Genomic DNA, 19,249 nt, shown 5'->3' with positions numbered 1-19,249 from the left:
TCTTGCCTGGGGAATCTCATGGGCAGAGGAGCCTGAAGAGCTACAGCCCACGGACTCACAGAGAGTCGCACACGGCAGACGCAACTGAACATGCACTTTATTACTCTCGTTATAATAACATTGTCTTGAAGTCAGAGGATGCTAAAATTCCTCTTAAAATACTAGAAGTGTGGTGGTTTTCTAGGGGGCATTTGAGATGTGTGCCATCAGATGGTGATGTGGCCAAGACATTTGGCTTCTTCTTACTTGATTCCAAACTTAAAACACTTGACACTTCAGACCGTATTTTTAAAACAGATACATTAAAATCAGTGTATTCTGATGTTCCTAGAATCAGTGTCACTAGATTATAAATAAAAGCTTTAATCAGATGTGCTTTCTAGGCCATTAAGTTACAATGCCAGGCATGGGACAAAGCAAGCTTATTTTGATTGTTCTATAATGTGCCCTCATCTTAAGATGCTGACTTTCTCAGGGGTCACCTTAACTTGATTGACAGTTTTTCTCTCTGTCTCTAGTGTATTTGTACTGTGGATCTAGGATGCAGGTTGGGCATGAGTGTGGAGTTTGTATTTAGAACTACAAGATTTTGTTGTTGTTTAATTGCTAAGCCATGCCTAACTCTTTTGTGACCCCATGGACTACAGTCTACCAGGCTCCTCTGTCCATGGGATTTCCCAAGCAAGAATACTAAAGTGGGTTGCCCTTTCCTACTCCAGGGAATCTTCCCGACCTAGGGATCAAACCTGTGTCTCCTGCATTGCAGGAGGATCCTTTGCCACTGAGCCACCAGGGAAGCTCATTATAAGATTTGGGTCCTAACAAATCTAAAGGCTAATCTTATTCCTTTACAAGACCAGCAAGTCAGGAAAGTTCTAGGCAAGAAGCTCAAGCTTTTATACATTGTAATGTCCTGGATGTACATTTGATGCAGTGTAAATACTTAGCTGGAACATATTTTTTCACTTCTCAATTCTTCAAAACATAGTCCACCCCAAACCTGTTTTTGAGCAAATGTCCTTATCCTAGGGTTTATGCAATAAAGACTTGTGTTTTATTATTCAATTAGAAAATATACCAACATACATGGTTCTGATATAGAACATACAATTCTGATTGAATGTAGTTTTGTTTTTAACAAAAAAATTACTAAATGCCACAAGGACCTAAGTAAGGCATGAAGAGAGAGTATATCAGAACAGAAACCTTCCTAAGGTCAAGTTTTGAGGAGACAAAAATCTAAGGAAATAAATATTGAAGGAGAAATGCTCTGGGAGGGGGAAATTCATTTGGGGGGGGAAACATGGAGTGAGGGGTTGGGGCAGTTGGAGGGGGAAACACGGAGTGAGGAGTTGGGGCAGTTGGAGGGGGAAACACGGTGTGAGGGGAGAATTCATTTGGAGGGGGAAACATGCTTATTGGTTCTTCCTCTTCCAGGGATTCACAGGTCTCTCTTTGTTCCATAAGTTGAAAGGATAAGGCCTCTTCCCCATCCTTCATTTCACACATCTTGCCCTCAAGTGGAATGACTTCCTCCTTCTCTTCTTTCCTTTCACAAGTCTCCCCCTCCTCAGGTGAAGTGATTTCCTCCTCTTCCTCCAGATCAATATTCTGCCCCTCCCGAGGTAGGGAAGCTTCCTTTTCTTCTCTCAAGTCCATGGTCTCCCTCTCCTCAGGGGAGGAGACCTCCTCCTCCTCTTCCTTTGGGTCAGTGGCCTCCCTCTGCTCAGGTAGACATTTACTGAATGTTTGACCCTAACACGGTTGTGGAGATATGAGAAAACAAAGTGCTTCCATTAAGCATCTGGTGAGTCTAAGCTGGAGAACCCACATGGCCGCTGAGGACACTCTGTTAATTTAATACATGTATCCCCCTCACCCAGCAGTTCCTTATCTGGTTCTCCATCTTAAAGAGCCTCTCTTGGGATGCTTATCACAGCACCATGTGCAACAATGGGGAGAAACAGAGACTTAGAGGACTGCAGGTTTTGAACCAGGTTAATGACTGTGAAGCGTAAGTGGGAGCAAAGAGCACATCTGCCTCCTCCGGGCCCCTGGCGGCCTGAGGGATGAGGGGAAGGGTTGCTGACCTGAGTGATGTAAAAGGGCCAGACCATAGGTTGTGGGTCCTACAAGTTGGAGCTCGCCCTCGCCAGGTCCAAGGACTCCAGGCACAAGGGCTCTTTCAGGTTGCACAGACCTTAGACCTCATCAGCTCAGGACCCTAAATCCTCTCTGCCTTACCCCAGAATCCCTGTCCATTCCCCCACCCCTCTCCACCTAGAATGTCCGTGTCTGCCTCTGACGCTAGGTGACAGCATTGGCCAGCCTGCTTGTTGCAGGGTGAGGAACACATTTGCTGTCCTCGGAACCCACCATGGAAGTTTGCACCCAGTAGTTCAAGATTTACTTTAAACAACAACAACAACAAAAAGAGCAAACTTCCTTAGCCTGCTTGCCTCCTCCTTCCTCACAAGTTAAACACAAATTAAGCCCTCTTCCAGTCTTACCTCCATACCTGGTCCCTGGTGCTGCTGGGCGAAGAGCACTTCAGACAGCGGGGCTGAACCAAGACTCAGACCAGGACTCTGCCTCCTCAAACTTGTATCTAGCTGAGCATACCTTTCCAAGATCAGATTATCTCCTTCTACAAGTCTGGGAGACCAATCAACTCTTAAGACCAAGATTGTTGATGCAGATGCCTTGGGGCTATCAAGTCATTCTGGGGATGATGGGCTTATCTCTGTTTCTCTGCAAAAGACCAAACTATCAGTGAAAATCCTTCCCATTTCCTATCCAGCCCCTTGTATTCCACTTCTGAAAAATAGGCAGGAGCTGGGGGATCCTAAGTTGCTCCTAGGATTTAATATTATCAGTTGTCCCAAGGCCCTTTTATTTCAGGGTAGGGATCAAGCAAGAGGTCTTACCACCCTGTGAGATGGTGCTGCCAAATGTTTTTGTATTTTCTAGCTAGATAAAATATTTAACCTTTGCCCAAATAGAACTATGACTTCGGTTTCACAGTTTATATGGGATCTTGAAAGTTTATTAAAGTTCAAAAGCTTTCTTCCTAGAGCATCCATAGAGTGTGTATTTCCTACTTCCCAAACCTTATCCATGTAGTACTGGAGGGGAAGGGTGCACCTTTCCTTCCTGTTGCTAAGCGCCCACTGTGAAGTTCAGCTCTGCTTTTAGCTGCTTGTTTGACTCTGCCCTTCACTCTTCCTGGTTCCATGTGTAGACTCTAGTTCATTATATGTGGGATGAGGCATATCTCCTGGTGTGAGGGTCCAAGACCAGGTCTGCACTCTTTCACCAGGTGATTTGCCTCACACCACATGGGTTTTCCAGGTGACACTAGTGGTAAAGAACCCACTTGCCAATGCAGAAGACGAAAGAGATGCAGGTTTGATCCCTGGGTCCTAAAGATCCCCTGGAGGAGAGCATGGCAACCCACTGCAGTATTCTTGCCTGGAGAATCCCCTGGACAGAGGAGCCTGGCAGTCTATCGTCCACAGGGTCACAAAAGAATCAGACATGACTTAGCGACTAAACAACAACTACAACATGGGAATCCCCTTCACCATATCCTAAATCCATACAGTTTGAGTCTCTACTTGAGTGCTTGCTTTGCGGGGACTCATGTCCTAACCATCTGAGCCTTTCCATTCTGTAACTGCCTTAGTTCCTAGACTTTTTTCTTCTTAAAAAGACCCCAAACCAATCTCACTCTGTTCTGTGGAAATTCAGAAAATCAAATCCCATGTGTTAAGAAGGTTTTAGGTTTATTCATTTATTCATTCCAAAAATGCTTATTAAGCAATTGCTGTATGCCAGGTACCTTCACACTTAGTAGCTATCCTTATCCTCCTGAATCCTGTGATTGGGTGGGACAGACTGTTCAGTCTGTTTAGTCACTCAGTCGTGTCCGACTCTTTGCGACCCCATGGACTGCAGCACACCAGGCCTCCCTGTTCATCACCAACTCTCAGAATTTACTCAAACTCATATTCATTGAGTCAGTGATGCCATCCAACCATCTCATCCTCTGTCATCCCCTTCTCGTCCTGCCTTCAATCTTTCCCAGCATCAGGGTCTTTTCCAATGAGTCAGTTCTTTGCATCAGGTGGCCAAAGTATTGGAGTTTCAGCTTCAGCATCAGTCCTTCCAATGAATATTCAGGACTGATTTCCTTTAGGATGGACTGGTTGGAAAGACTGTTAACAATCATACAAATATGTATTAATATTATGACAATTTGTGAGGAATATTCAGAGTGCTACAGAGAAGAAAACAGGAAAAATTAAACATAGGTAATCAAGGGTTGTATAATGGAAGTGACTTTTAAGCTGATGCCAGGCCAACTGGTTTGGCTTCAGGGGGTGGTTGGATGGGGGGAGGGACTCCACTCAGAAAGAACTGTGGAATGTGGGGAGGAGGGGATGATATAGATGGGATTAGAGGAGTAATTCTGGGAAGGACACTTGTATAATTAGGGAGTCTTAATGTTATTCCATGTACAAAGAGAGACCACTGAAAGGATTTAAGCAGGGGAGGGTCATTATCCATTTTATATTTCAAACAATAACTGGCTATTATGTAGAAAAGAGTAAGTGGGGATTCCAGGTAAAAGGCAACCAATGATGATGGATAGAATTAGGATGGTCACTAGGGAGATGAAAAGAAAGCAGACTTGAGGAGTATTTTGGAGGCAGAGTCCAGAGGATTTGGTGGTAGATTATTCAGAATAAGCATCAGTATGGTTAGCATCCTAGCACCTTTCCAGCTGGGCAGTCGCCAGTCAGCAATCAGGTATTTTCAAGATTATGCCTAGTGGGTTTCTAATTAGTCAGCTGGAGGTGCTATCTACTCAGAAGAGGAAAACTAAAAGGAAAATGAATTGAAGGGATTTGGTGGTTGGATCAAGAATTTTGGATTTGGTTGTATTAATTTTAATAAGGCTCTGATGCATTAAAATGCAAATATTGAGTTGGCAGTTGGAGGCACTAAGCTGGGAACTGTCAGCACATCATTGGGATTTAAAGCTTTGGGAGTGTGGATGCTGTACCCTTGACTCTGAGTGTACAAGTGGGAAGCGGCCAGGCCTGAGCCATGAGGGGTGTGTAGACTAGCAGAGACAGAAGAAGGGCCCAGCAGCAGGAGGAAAGCCAGAGACGGGGTCATGAAGTCTGGGTCAGACACTGGGGCTGGCAACTGGAGTGGCGTGGGCTTTTGAAAGTGATGCAGGCTGAGGGTAGGTAGGATTACTTAAGTCACATGCAAAGACAATTCCTCCACTACACTTGCTGGGGAGGAGAGGAAAAAAAAAACTGGTGGGAAGTGTAGAGGACAGTTTGTCATTTTCCTTTTTGTTGTTTATGCTAAATATCCCCCCAATTCATTCATTCTTTATATGATAGTATTTCCAGAAGATCTTATAACTTATGCAAAGCAGTGTTTTCCCCCAGAATAGAATGCTTCACCCCAAATGTGTTCTGATCCAGCCAGGGCCAGCCTGTGGCTTTCCTTTCTAAGTATTCTATTAGCAGATGCAACTGAGATTACTTATTCCCATTTTGGTAGTCATGCCCTCTGTTGGCTTATCCTGAAACTGCAATCAAATCAAGCTCTTGCACTGCTGTTAAGTAAAGTCCTTTCACTGCACTGTTGCTGTTCAGTCTCTCAGTCCTGCCTGACTCTTTGTGAACCCATGGACTGCAGCACGCCTGGCTTCCTTGTCCTTCACTATCTGCTGGAGTTTGCTCAAACTCATGTCCATTAAGTCAATGATGCCATCCAACCCTCTCATCCTCTGTCACCCCTTTTCCTCTTGCCCTCAGTCTTGCCCAGCATCAGGGTCTTTTCCAGTGAGTCGGCTCTTCAAATCAGGTGGCCAAAGTATTGGAGCTTCAGCTTCAGCATCAGTCCTTTCAAGGAATATCCAAGGTTGTTCTCCTTTAGGTTTAACTGGTTTGACCTCCTTGCTGTCTAAGGAACTCACTCTGTCCTCATGTGCTAATATCATCTAGAACAGAAGCAAGGGTAGCCCAGGAGCCCTTGAGAAAGAAGTTCTGATAACTAGTTGAGGTAGAAGACAATTCCAGAATAAGCAGACAAGGCAGGTTTTTTATGAATCCTGTTTAACAGGTGAAAAAACTGAAACTTAAGCATAGTACCATTTAAGTGGCAAAAACAACTTCAGATCTTCATTCTGTCAGAGCTATACCATATTTCTTAATTCTTTGCAGTATTTTTGTAGAATAGAAATATAACTGATTATTTACATGTCAGTTCTATACTTCTGTTTGTGTGTGTGCTCAGTCCCTCAGTCGTGTCCGACTCTTTTTGACCCCATGGACTGTAGTCTGCCAGGCTCCTCCGTCTATGGGATTTCCCGGGCAAGAATACTGGAGTGGGTTGTCATTTCCTATCCTGGCGGATCTTTCTGACCCAAGGATCAAATCTGCATCTCTTACTTTGGCAGGCAGATTCTTTCCCACTGCAGCACTTTCTGCTTGTGCCATACTTTTGTTTGGGACCATCTGAGTGCGAATCAGTGAAGAAGAACTTGAGAACCTCTCGGTGAAGGTGAAAGAGGAGAGTGAAAAACCTGACTTAAAACTCAACATTCAAAAAACTAAGATTATGGAATTTTGTCCCATCACTTCATGGCAAATAGATGGGGAAACAATGGAAACAATAATGGACTTTATTTTGGGGGCTCCCAAATCACTGCAGATGGTGACTGCAGCCATGAAATTAAAAGACACTTGCTTCTTGTAAGAAAAGCTATGACAAACCTAGGCAGCATATTAAAAAGCAGAGACATAACTTTGCTGTCACAGGTACATCTAGGTAAAGCTATGGTTTTTCCAGTAGTCATGTATGGATGTGAGAGCTGGTAAAGAAAGCTGAGCAGTGAAGAATGGATGCTTTTGAACTGTGGTGTTGGAGAAGACTCTTGAGAGTCCTTGGACTGCAAGGAGTTCAAACCAGTCAATCCTAAAAGAAATCAATCCTGAATGTTCATTGGAAGCACTGATGCTGAAGCTGAATCTCCAATACTTTGGCCAGCTGATTCGAAGAGGTGACTCATTGAAAAAGACCCCGATGCTGGGAAAGATTGAAGGCAGGAGAAGGGGACAACAGAGGACGAGATGGTTGGATGGCATCACTGACTCAATGGACATGAGCTTGAGCAAGCTCCAAGAGATGGTGAAGGATAGGGAAGCCTGGCATGCTGCAGTCCACGGAGTCGCAAAGAGTCAGACACGACAGAGTGACTGAACAACAGCAACAAACGCAAATCATAGGAAATCAAGAGATATTCTTTCATTCATCAAATATTACTTGGACACCTATGTAGACATGTTCTACATAAGGGGGATATGGTGGTGAATAAAACAGACAAGCTTCATGTTCTCACATTCTAATATGAAGTGATAAGACAGGGCTTCTCTTGTGGCTCAGCTGATAAGGAATCTGCCTGCAATGCGGGAGACCTGGGTTCGATCCCCGGGTTGGGAAGATCCCCTGGAGAAGGGAAAGGCTACCCACTCCAGTATTCTGGCCTGGAGAATTCCATGGACTGTACAGTCCATAGAGTTGCAAGGAGTCAGACATGACTGAGTGACTTTCACTTTCACACTTTCAAGACAAGACAAGGCAAAATATATGTAGTTAATTAGATAGTAATGGTAGTAAGAAAACATAAAGCAGGGAAGGAGGAGATTGTTAAACAAAATTAAACTGAGTAAATTTGAAGGTCTGTTTGTCTTTTTTCAATGATTCATGAATATTATTATTCACGAATTATTATATTTATCACTATTCATTATTATTCATGAATTATTATTATTCATGATAACTGGGATGCATCCCATTTATCAAATAGAATGGTACTCCAAGGTTCTATACAAAAATGGAACGCTTTTATAGGAAGGAGGGTGGGACAAGGAAGTTAAAAGAGTGGATTATTTCAGGGAGGACTTATCAAGTTGATTCTCTGATTGGTCTTGATTCCAATTCCAGACTGATTGGTTTAAAATTCCACTCCAAGGAGCAGCTGAAACTGCAGTTAGGTTAGGTGTTAAGTCCTTGGAGGGCTTAGCATATGTGGCTCTATTTTGGGCCTGTTTCTTTTCTTTCCTTTTTTTACTCAATTTTTTAAAAACTTTATTTATTTTTTATTGAAGGATAATTGCTTTACAGAATTTTGGTGTTTTCCATCAAACCTCAACATGAATCAGCCATAGGTATACATATATGCCCTCCCTTTTGAACCTCCCTCCCATCTGCCTCCCCATCCACCCCTCTAGGTTGATACAGAGCCCCTGTTTGAGTTTCCTGAGCCATACAGCAAATTCCCATTGGCTATCTGTTTTACATATGGTAATGTAAGTTTCCATGTTACTCTTTCCATAGATCTCACCCTCTCCTCCCCTCTCCCCATGTCCATAAATCTATTCTGTCTGTTTCTCCATTGTTGCCCTGTAAATAAATTCTTCAGTACCATTTTTCTAGATTCCTTATATATGTGTTAGAATACGGTATTTATCTTTCTCTTTCTGACTCACTTCACTCTGTATAATAGGTTCTAGGTTCATCCACCTCATTAGAACTGACTCCAATGCATTCCTTTTTATGGCTGAGTAATATTCCATTGTGTATATGTACCACAACTTCTTTATCTATTCATCTGTTGATGGACATGAGGTTGCTTCCATGTTCTAGCTACTGTAAATAGTGCTGCAATGAACAATGGGATGCATGTGTCTCTTTCAGTTTTGGTTTCCATAGGGTGTATGCCTAGGAGTGGGATTGGTTTTACTCCTAGCTTTTTAAGGAATCTCCATACCGACTTCCATAGTGGCTGTATTAATTTATATCCCCACCAACAGTGCAAGAGTGTTCCCTTTTCTCCATACCCTTTCCAGCATTTATTGTTTGTAGACCTTTTGATGAGGACCATTCTGACCAGTGTGAGGTGATATCTCATTGTGGTTTTGATTTGTGTTTCTCTAATAATGAGTGAGGAGGAAATGGCAGCCCACTCCAGTGTTCTTGCCTAGAGAATCCCGTGGACAGAGGAGCCTGGTGGGCTGCTGTCCATGGGGTCGCACAGAGTTGGACACGACTGAAGCGACTCAGCAGCAGCAGCAGCAGCAATAATGAGTGATGTTGAGCATCTTTTCATGTGTTTGTTAGCCATCTGTATGTCTTCTTTGGAGAAATGTCTGTTTAGGTCTTTTTCTCACTTTTTGATTAGGTTATTTGTTTTTCTGGTATTGAGTTTTATGAGCTGCTTGTATATTTTGGAAATTAACCCTCTGTCTGTTGTTTCATTTGCTATTATTTGCTCCCATTCTGAGGGTTGTCTTTTCACCTTGCTTATAGTTTCCTTCGCTGTGCAAAAGCTTTTTAAGTTTAATCAGTTCCCACTTGTTTACTTTTGTGTTTATTTCCATTACTCTCGGTGGGTCATAGATCTTTCTTTGATTTATGTCATTCTGAGTGTTCTGCCTATGTTTTCCTCTAAGAGTTTTATAGTTTCTGGTCTTACATTTAGGTCTTTAGTCCATTTTGACTTTATCTTTGTACATGGTGTTAGGAAGTGTTCTAATTTCATTCTTTTACATGTAGCTATCCAGTTTTCCCAGCACCATTTATTGAAGAGGCTGTCTTTGCCCCATTGTATATTCTTGCCTCCTTTGTCAGAAACAAGGCACCCATAGGTGCATGGGTTTATTTCTGGGCTTTCTATATTGTTCCATTGGTCTGGATTTCTGTTTTTGTGCCAGTACAATGCTGTCCTGATGACTGTAGCTTTGTAGTATAACCTAAAGTCAGGAAGCTTGATTCCTCCAGCTTCATTCTTCTTTCTCAAGACTGCTTTGGCTATTTGGGGTCTTTTGTGTTTCCATATGAATTGTGAAATTTTGTTCTAGTTCTGTGAAAAAATGCCATTGGTAATTTGATAGGGATTGCATTAAATCTGTAGATTGCATTTGGTAGTATTGTCATTTTCACAATATTGGTTCTTCCTACCTAGGAACATGGAATCTCTCCATCTGTTTATGTCATCTTTGATTTCTTTCATTAGTGTCTTACAGTTTTCTGTATACAGTTCTTTCATCTCCTTAGATAAGTTTATTCGTAGTATTTAATTTTTTTGTTGCAGTGGTGAATGGAATTGATTCCTTAATTGCTCTTTCTGATTTTTTATTGGTATTATATAAAAATGCAAGTGATTTCTGTGTATTGATTTTGTCTCCTGCAACTTCACTATATTCACTGATTAGCTGTAGTAATTTTCTGATACTATCTTTAGGGTTTTCTATGGAAAAGAAATGCAAAAAGGCAAAATGATTGTCTGAGGAGGCCTTACAAATAGCTGTGAAAAGAAGAGAAGCAGAAAGCAAAAGAGAAAAGGAAAGATATTCCCATTTGAATGCAGAGTTCCAAAGAATAGCCAGGAGAGATAAGAAAGCCTTCCTCAGCGATCAACGCAAAGAAATAGAGGAAAACAACAGAATGGGAAAGACTAGAGATCTCTACAAGAAAATTAGAGATACCAAGGGAACATTTCACGCAAAAATGGGTTCGATAAACAACAGAAATGGTATGGGCCTAACAGAAGCAGAAGATATTAAGAAGAGGTGGCAAGAATACACAGAAGAACTGTACAAAAAAGATCTTCACGACCCAGATAATCACAATGGTGTGATCACTCACCTAGAGCCAGACATCCTGGAATGTGAAGTCAAGTGGGCCTTAGAAAGCATTACTACAAACAAAGCTAGTAGATATGATGGAATTCCAGTTGAGCTATTTCAAATCCTGAAAGATGATGCTGTGAAAGTGCTGCACTCAGTATGCCAGCAAATTTGGAAAACTCAGCAGTGGCCACAGGACTGGAAAAGGTCAGTTTTCATTCCAATCCCTAAGAAAGGCAATCCCAAAGAATGCTCAAACTACTGCACAATTGCACTCATCTCACACACTAGTAAAGTAATGCTCAAAATTCTCCAAGCCAGGCTTCAGCAATACATGACTGTGAACTTCCATATGTTCAAGTTGGATTTAGAAAAGGCAGAGGAACCAGAGATCAAATTGCCAGCATCCACTGGATCATTGAAAAAGCAAGAGACCTCCAGAAAAACATCTATTTCTGCTTTATTGACTACGCCAAAGCCTTTGACTGTGTGGATCACAATAAACTATGGAAAATTCTGAAAGAGATGGGAATACCAGACCACCTGACCTGCCTCTTGAGAAACCTGTATGCAGGTCAGGAAGCAAGTTAGAATTGGACATGAAACAACAGACTGGTTCCAAATAGGAAAAGGAGTACATCAAGGCTGTATATTGTCACCCTGCTTATTTAACTTATATGCAAAGTACATCGTGAGAAACACTGGGCTGGATGAAGCACAAGCCGGAATCAAGATTACTGGGAGAAATATCAGTAACCTCAGATATGCAGATGACACCACCCTTATGGCAGAAAGTGCAGAGGAACTAAAAAGCCTCTTGATGAAAGTGAAAGATGAGTGAAAAAAGTTGGCTTAAAACTCAACATTCAGAAAACTAGGATCATGGCATCTGGGCCCATCACCTCATGGGAAATAGATGGGGAAACAGTGGAAACAGTGTCAGACTTTATTTTTGGGGGCTCCAAAATCACTGCAGATGGTAACTGCAGCTATGAAATTAAAAGACACTTACTCCTTGGAAGGAAAGTTATGACCAACCTAGATAGCATATTAAAAAGCAGAGACATTACTTTGCCAACAAAGGTCCATCTAGTCAAGGCTATGGTTTTTCCAGTGGTCATGTGTGGATGTGAGAGTTAGACTGTGAAGAAAGCTGAGCGCCAAAAAATTGATGCTTTTGAACTATGGTGTTGGAGAAGACTCTTGAGAGTCCCTTGGACTGCAAGGAGATTCAACCAGTCCATCCTAAAGGAGATCAGTCCTGGGTGTTCATTGGAAGGACTGATGCTGAAGCTAAAACTCCAGTACTTTGGCCACCTCATGCAAAGAATTGACTCATTGGAAAAGACTCTGATGCTGGGAGGGATTGGGGGCAGGAGGAGAAGGGGACGACAGAGGATGAGATGGCTGGATGGCATCACCAACTCGATGGGCATGGATTTGGGTAGACTCCAGGAGTTGGTGATGGGCAGGGAGGCCTGGCGTACTGCTATTCATGGGGTTGCAAAGAGTCAGACATGAATGAGCGACTAAACTGAACTGAACTGATGTTCAGTATCATGTCATCTGCAAACAGTGAGAGCTTGACTTCTTCTTTTCTGATCTGGATTCCTTTTATTTCTTTTTCTTCTCTGATTGCTATAGCTAGGACTTCCAGAACTATGTTGAATAATAGTGGTGAAAGTGGACACCCTTGTGTTGTTCCTGATCTTAGGGGGATTGCTTTCAGTTTTTCACCATTGAGAATACTTTTTGCTATAGGCTTATCATATGTGGCCTTTACTGTGTTGAGGTAGGTTCCTTCTGTGCCCATTTTTTGAAGAGTTTTAATCATAAATGGGTGCTGAATTTTGTTAGAGGCTTTTTATACACTTGTTGAGATTATCATATGCTTTTTATTTTCCAATTTGTTAATATGTTGTATCACATTGATTGATTTGTGTATATTGGAGAATTTTTGCATCCGTGTAATAAACCCAACTTGATCATGGTGTATGAGCTTTTTGATGTGTTGCTGAATTGTGTTTGCTAGAATTTTGTTGAGGATTTTTGCATCTATGTTCATCAATGATATTGGCCTGTAGTTTTCTTTTTTTGTGTTGTCTTTGTCTGGTTTTGGTATCAGGGTGATGGTGGCCTTGTAGAATGAATTTGGAAGTGTTCCTTCCTCTGCGATTTTTGAAAGAGCTTTAGAAGGATAGGCATTAGTGCTTCTCTAAATGTTTGATAGAATTCTTCTGTGAAGCCATCTGGTCCTGAGCTTTTGTTTTTTGGGTGATTTTGGATCACAGCTTCAATTTCCGTGCTTGTAGTTGGATTGTTCATAATTTCTAATTCTTCCTTGTTCAGTCTTGGAAGATTGAACTTTTCTAAGAATCTGTTCATTTCTTCCAGGTTATCTATTTTATTGCCATATCAGTCAGTCAGTTCAGTCACTCAGTTGTGTCTGACTCTTTGCGACCCCATGAATCACAGCACGCCAGGCCTCCCTGTCCATCACCAACTCCCGGAGTTTACTCAAACTCATGCCCATCAAGTCGGAGATGCCATCCATCCATCTCATCCTCTGTCATCCCCTTCTCCTCCTGCCCCCAAACCCTCCCAGCATCAGGGTCTTTTCCAATGAGTCAACTCTTCACATGAGGTGGCCAAAGTACTGGAGTTTCAGCTTCAGCATCAATCCTTCCAATGAACACTCAGGACTGATCTCCTTTAGGATGGACTGGTTGGATCTCCTTGCAGTCCAGGGGACTCTCAAGAGTCTTCTCCTACACCATAGTTCAAAAGCATCTATTTTTCGGCACTCAGCTTTCTTCGCAGTCCAACTCTCACATCCATACATGAACACTGGAAATATAGTTGTTCATAATAGTCCTTTATAATCCTTTGTAGTTCTGCATTGTCTGTTGTAACCTCTCCTTTTTCATTTCTAATTTTGTTGATTTGATTCTTCTCTCTTTTTTTCTTGATGAGTCTGGCTAAGGGTTTGTCAACTTTGTTTATCTTCTCAAAGAACCAGCTTTAATTTTATTAATCTTTACTATTGTTTCTTTCATGTTTTCATTTATTTCTGCTTGGATCTTTATGATTTCTTTCCCTTCTACTAATTTTGTTTTTTTTTCCTTCTTTTTCTAGTTTCTTTAGATGTAAAGTTCAGTTGTCTATTCAATGGTTTTCTTGTTTCTTCAGGTAGGAGTGTATTGGTATAAACTTCCCTCTTAGAACTGCTTTTGGTGCATCCCTTAGGTTTTGAGTTGTCATGTTTTCATTGTCATTTGTTTCTAGAAATTTTTTTTATTTCCTTTTTGATTTCTTCAGTAACCTGTTAGTTATTTAGAAACATGTTGTTTAATCTCCATGTGTTTGTGTTTCTTACAGCTTTTTTTTTTCTTGTAATTGATCTCTAGTCTCATAGCATTGTGGTCAGAGAAGATACTTGTTACAATTTAAATTTTCTTAAATTTACTGAGGTTTGATTTGTGACCCAAGATGTGGTCTATCTTGGAGAATGTTCCACTTGAGAAGAAGGTATATTCTTCTGCATTTGGATGGAATGTCCTGAAAATATTAATGAGATCCATCTCATCTAATGTATCATTTAAGACTTATGTTTCCTTGATGATCTGTCCATTGGTGTGAGTGAGGTGTTAAAATCTCCTACTATTATTGTGTTACTGTCAGTTTCTCCTTTTATGTCTGTTAGTATTTGTCTTGTGTATTGAGGTGCTCCTGTGTTGGGTGCATAGATATTTATATTTGTTGTGTCTTCCTCTTGCATTGATCTCTTGATCATTATGTAGTGTCCTTCCTTATCTCTTGTAATCTTTATTTTAAGGTCTATTTTGTCTGATAAGAGGATTGCTACTCCAGCTTTCTTTTGCTTCCCATTTGCATGGAACATGTTTTTCCATCCTCTCATTTTCAGTCTATATGTGTCTTGAGGTCTGAAGTGGATTTCTTGTAGACAGCTTATATATGGGTCTTGTTTTTGTATCCATTCAGCCAGTCTGTGTCTTTTGGTTGGAGCATTTAATCCATTTACGTTGAAAGTAATTATTGATATATATGTTCCTATTGCCATTTTGTAATTGTTTGGGGTTGATTTTGTAGATCTTTTTTCTTCTCTTGTATTTCTTGACTATATCAGTGAATTTAAAATTTGTTGTAAAGCTGGTTTGGTGGTACTGAATTCTCTTAACTTTTGCTTGTCTGAAAAGCTTCTTATTTCTCCATCAATTTTGAATGAATCCTTGCTGGGTACAGTAATCTTGGTTGTGGAGTTTTCCCTTTCAGTACTTTAAATATATCCTGCCATTCCCTTCTGGCCTGCAGAGTTTCTGCTGAAAGATCAGCTGTTAAGCATATGGGGTTTCCTGTGTATGTTACTTGCTGCTTCTCCCTTGCTGCTTTTAATATTCTTTCTTTGTGTTTAGTCTTTGTTAGTTTGATTTGTATGTGTCTTGTCGTGTTTTTCCTTGGGTTTATCCTGTAAGGGACTCTTTGTGCCTCTTGGACTTGATTGGCTATTTCCTTTTCCACGACGGGGAAATTTTCAACTATAATCTTCAAAAATTTTCTCATACCCTTTTTTTCTCTTCTTCTTCTGGGACCCCTATAATATTTGAATGTTGGTGCATTTGATATGGTCCCAGAGGGCTCTGAGACGATCCTCAGCTCTTTTCATTCTTTTTACTTTATTTTGCTCTTCAGAAGTTATTTCCACCATTTTATCTCCCAGCTCACTGATTTGTTCTGCTTCAGATATTCTGCTATTGATTCCTTCTAGAGTATTTTTAATTTCAGTAGTTGTGTTGTTTGTCTCTGTACATTTACTCTTTAATTCTTCTAGGTCTGTGTTAATTGATTCTTACATTTTCTCCATTTTTGTTTTCAAGGTTTTTGATCATCTTTACTATCATTATTCTGAATTATTTTTCAGGTAATTTTCCTATTTCCTCTTCATTTATTTGAACCTCTATGTTTCTGATTTGTTCCTTCATTTGTACAGTATTTCTCTGACTTTTCTTTTTTTTTTTAAGTTATTGTGTGTGAGGTCTCCTTTTCCCAGGCTTCAAGGAAAGTTGAATTCTTCCCTTGAAGAAGGTTGAATTCTTTCTTCCTTTTGGTTTCTGTCTTCCTAAGGTTGGTCCAGTGGTTTGTGTGAGCTTCGTATAGGGTGAGATTTGTGCTGAGTTTTTGTTTGTTTTTCCTCTGATGGGCAAAGCTGAGTGAGGTGGTATTTCTGTCTGCTGATGATTGGGTTTGTATTTTTGTTTTGATTTTGTTTAGATGAGGCATCCTGCACAGGGTGCTACTGGTGGTTGGGTGATGCCAGGTCTTGTATCCAAGTGGTTTCCTTTGTGTGAGTTCTCACTATTTGATATTCCCTAGGGTTAGTTCTCTGGTAGTCTAGGGTCTTGGAATCAGTCCCCCCACTCCAAAGGCTCAGGGTTTGATCTCTGGTCAGGAATGAAGATTCCACAAGTGGTTTGTTATGGCATTAAGGGAGAGTAAAACAAATATCTGAAAATGAGAAGCCAAAGATGAACCCCAAGCAAATGGCAGTTAGAAAATCAGGCAAATAATAATTAAAATAATGGAATATACACATATACATATACACCCATGAGCAAAGTGAAAATAGTCCAACAAAAATAAAGCAGTAGATTGACCTGGAAAACAAAGGAAATCAAAAATTATATTTACCAGTTAAGAGCAAAACTAACTTAAGCACAAACTGGAAAACAAAACTAAAGCAAGGTGCCAAGTGGGGAATAAAGTAATGAAAACAAAACTAACAAATATGTGGAGTGGAAAGGAAAGAAAGAAAAGAAAGAAAGAATAGATATACAAAGTTAAATAGAGGTAGATGAAGAAGATTTATATACATTAAAGATTAACTGCAAGGGGAAAAGAACAGTAGAAAAGGCAAGTGAAGAAAAAATATAATAGGTTTAAAAAAATTAAAAATTAAAACTATAAAAAAGAGAAAAAAAATGGAAGAATAAAGAAAAAAGGGGGATAAAAAGGAAAACTCCACAGAACTGTAAAAGCTCAGTGTAGAGGCAGAGGCTTATAACAACAGTAGAAAGTGTGATTGAATATACACATATACATACACACTCATAAGCAAAATCAAAACAGTCCAACAGAAATTAAGTACAATAGATTGACCCAGCAAACACGGGAAACCAAAAATTATATCTACCAGAACAAAACTAATTAAAGCACAATCTGGAAAACAAAACTAAAGCAAGGTGCCAACTAGGGAATAAAGCAATGAAAATAAAACTAACAAATATGTTGAGAGGAAAGGAGAGAAAGCAAAGCAAGAATAGATATGCAAAGTTGAATAGAGGTAGATAAAGATTTATATACGTTAAAATTAACTGTAAGGGGAAAAGAATAGTAGGAAAAGCAAACAAAGAATAATGTAGAAAAAATAATAATAGGTTTAAAAAACTAAAATTAAAAAAAGAGAAAAGAAAAAAAAAAAAGAGGAAAACGCCACAGAACTCGCAAAAGCCCATTGTAGAGGCAGAGGTTTATAACAATAAAAAATGTGACTGAGGAAAAAGAAGAAAAAAAAAAAGCTCAAAATCTTAATTGGATTTCTTAGTGCCAATAAAATTGACAACTACAACAGAGATGGGGGGAAAGTGGCGGGGGGCGGGGGGGGGGGGGGCGGGGCGGTGGGAATCCAAAAGAATCTACAGAACAAGACAAAACATAAGAATAATAAATGTTTTTCCTGAATCACTGCTGTCAGAGTCCTTTCCCTCGCTGGGAGTCACAGTCCACCTCACCTCCGCAGGATGCCCTCCAACACTGTGCTGATCTCTGACCTGCTGTGGGGGCAGCTCAGATTCTAATCTGGTCCTACTCCTGTGTGTTCTTGCCTCCAATGTCCACAGCTATCAGAGCTAGTGTGTTTTCTTTTGTGCGAGCTCTCAGTGGCCTTTTATATATTCCATGGATACAGAATCTATTTAGTTGATGTGTGGATTTAATCTGCAGCTTGTACTTGGTGGGAAGGCTTTGGGGTCTTCTTCCTTAGCCACACTGCCTCTGGGTTTCAACTGTGGTTTTATTTCCACCTCTGCATGTGGGTCGTCCCCTGGGGTTTGCTCCTGAGGCTGCCCCGGAGGACTTGGGCTTGCCCCTGTGAGGGCCAGGTGTGGAGGTGGGGCAGCTGCTTGGGCCGCAGGGGTCCTGGCAGCACCAGGTACTCAGGGGGGTTGGCAGCTAGGGCAGCAGGAAATATAGTGCTCTAGAAGGGTATGGCGACCAGTACTGGCCAATATGCTTCAGTATTCCTGCCTGGAGAACCCCCTCTCTGAGAGAGAAGCCTGGCAGGCTACAGGCTACAGGGTCGCAAAGAGTCTGACAGGACCTACCTAAGGGACCCTGCGCGCATAGACACAAGATTCCTTTTTTTTTTTTGGCCTGTGGCAGCCCTGCCCCAGGGAGAGTAGAGCGTGAAGGTGGTGCAGCTGCTTGGCTTGCAGGGACCCTGGCGGCACCGGGTGTTCAGGGACACAGACCGCCTCCAGGGCAGGACTTATGGCCCTGTCAGAGTCTCTTTTCCAGCCTCTTGCAGCGGGCGATCAGAAGGCCTCTTTGGCCAGTCTTTCTCCATAGCTCCACCCATTCCGGCACTTAGAGGGCTCCCTTGCCTGGGGTCCTCCTCTGTTGTTCGGAAAGTCAGGCACATAGAGGGATCCCCTTGGCTGGGGTCCTTTTCTGTAGATCAGCACATCAGGCATTTAAAGGGGCACCCTGGGTGGGGTCCTACTCTAGTTCAGGGCCTCAGGCATTTGATGGGCCAGCCTCCCTATTTTTCAGCTGCCTATGGTGGCCTGTGGAGAGAGAGAGAGGCTGTGGTGATGGCTCCACCCCCCTACACGTGACTCAGCAGTATCGCCTTGCTTCCGTGGCTGCCTGGCTTTCCTCCACAGGCATTTCCCACCATGATCTCCTCCCTCACATCCCCTCGATCCATCTCTCCTCAGTCAACAGCAGCCCTTGAACTGGGATTGCTCCACAGTCCTGAAACTCCAGCTCCTAGCCTCTGCCGCTTCCAGGAGACCTGCATTCCTGCCTGGCATATGTATGGCTTCGGCAAGGACTGTCTGATTCTCATTCCCTTTAGGCCGCCACAGATAAGCTGTTTCACTCTCAGCCTTAAATGTTTCTCCTCTGACTCAGACAACTGCCCTGCTGTAGGGATCAGACCACTGCTTCAGTTCCCCCACCCGCTGAGGGCAGGTCCAGTCCTACTAACACTCCTGTTTTTCCCCCTAGTTTCCTCATCCTACTGAGTTTTGCGTGGTTCTATATATTCTTTTCCACTGGTCAGGTACTCCTGTCCACTCTCAGCTGGTGTTCTACGTGCATTTCTGTGTCTGAAGGTGTATTCTTGATGTATCCGTGAAGAGAGATGTACTGCACATCCACCAACTCCTCTGCCATCTTGTTCTCTCCTCTTTTGTTTTAATTAATTTTTTAAATTGAAATATAGTTGATTTACAATG

At 41.6% G+C, this 19,249-nt stretch overlaps 2 protein-coding genes across 9 annotated transcripts in view; one reads left to right on the top strand and one right to left on the bottom strand.

Annotated features, from left to right (window-relative positions):
- PATJ (PATJ crumbs cell polarity complex component) overlaps window positions 1–19,249 on the top strand; it is a 368,893-nt gene that overhangs the window by 336,756 nt on the left and 12,888 nt on the right. The window lies entirely within an intron of this gene.
- Window positions 1,240–19,187, bottom strand: LOC110136074 (WD repeat-containing protein 44-like). Its single transcript, XM_020891553.2, has 4 exons — window positions 19,079–19,187; window positions 17,813–17,960; window positions 2,511–2,655; window positions 1,240–1,755 (listed from the first exon to the last, which is right to left on the bottom strand). Exons 1-4 carry the CDS (start codon window positions 19,185–19,187, stop codon window positions 1,240–1,242), a joined length of 918 nt encoding a protein of 305 aa, XP_020747212.2.

Source organism: Odocoileus virginianus, chromosome 5, assembly GCF_023699985.2.
Source record: "Odocoileus virginianus isolate 20LAN1187 ecotype Illinois chromosome 5, Ovbor_1.2, whole genome shotgun sequence".
Lineage (NCBI taxonomy): Eukaryota > Metazoa > Chordata > Mammalia > Artiodactyla > Cervidae > Odocoileus > Odocoileus virginianus.
Note: the sequence above shows the minus strand (reverse complement) of the source record. Positions and strands in the feature narration are given on the sequence as shown.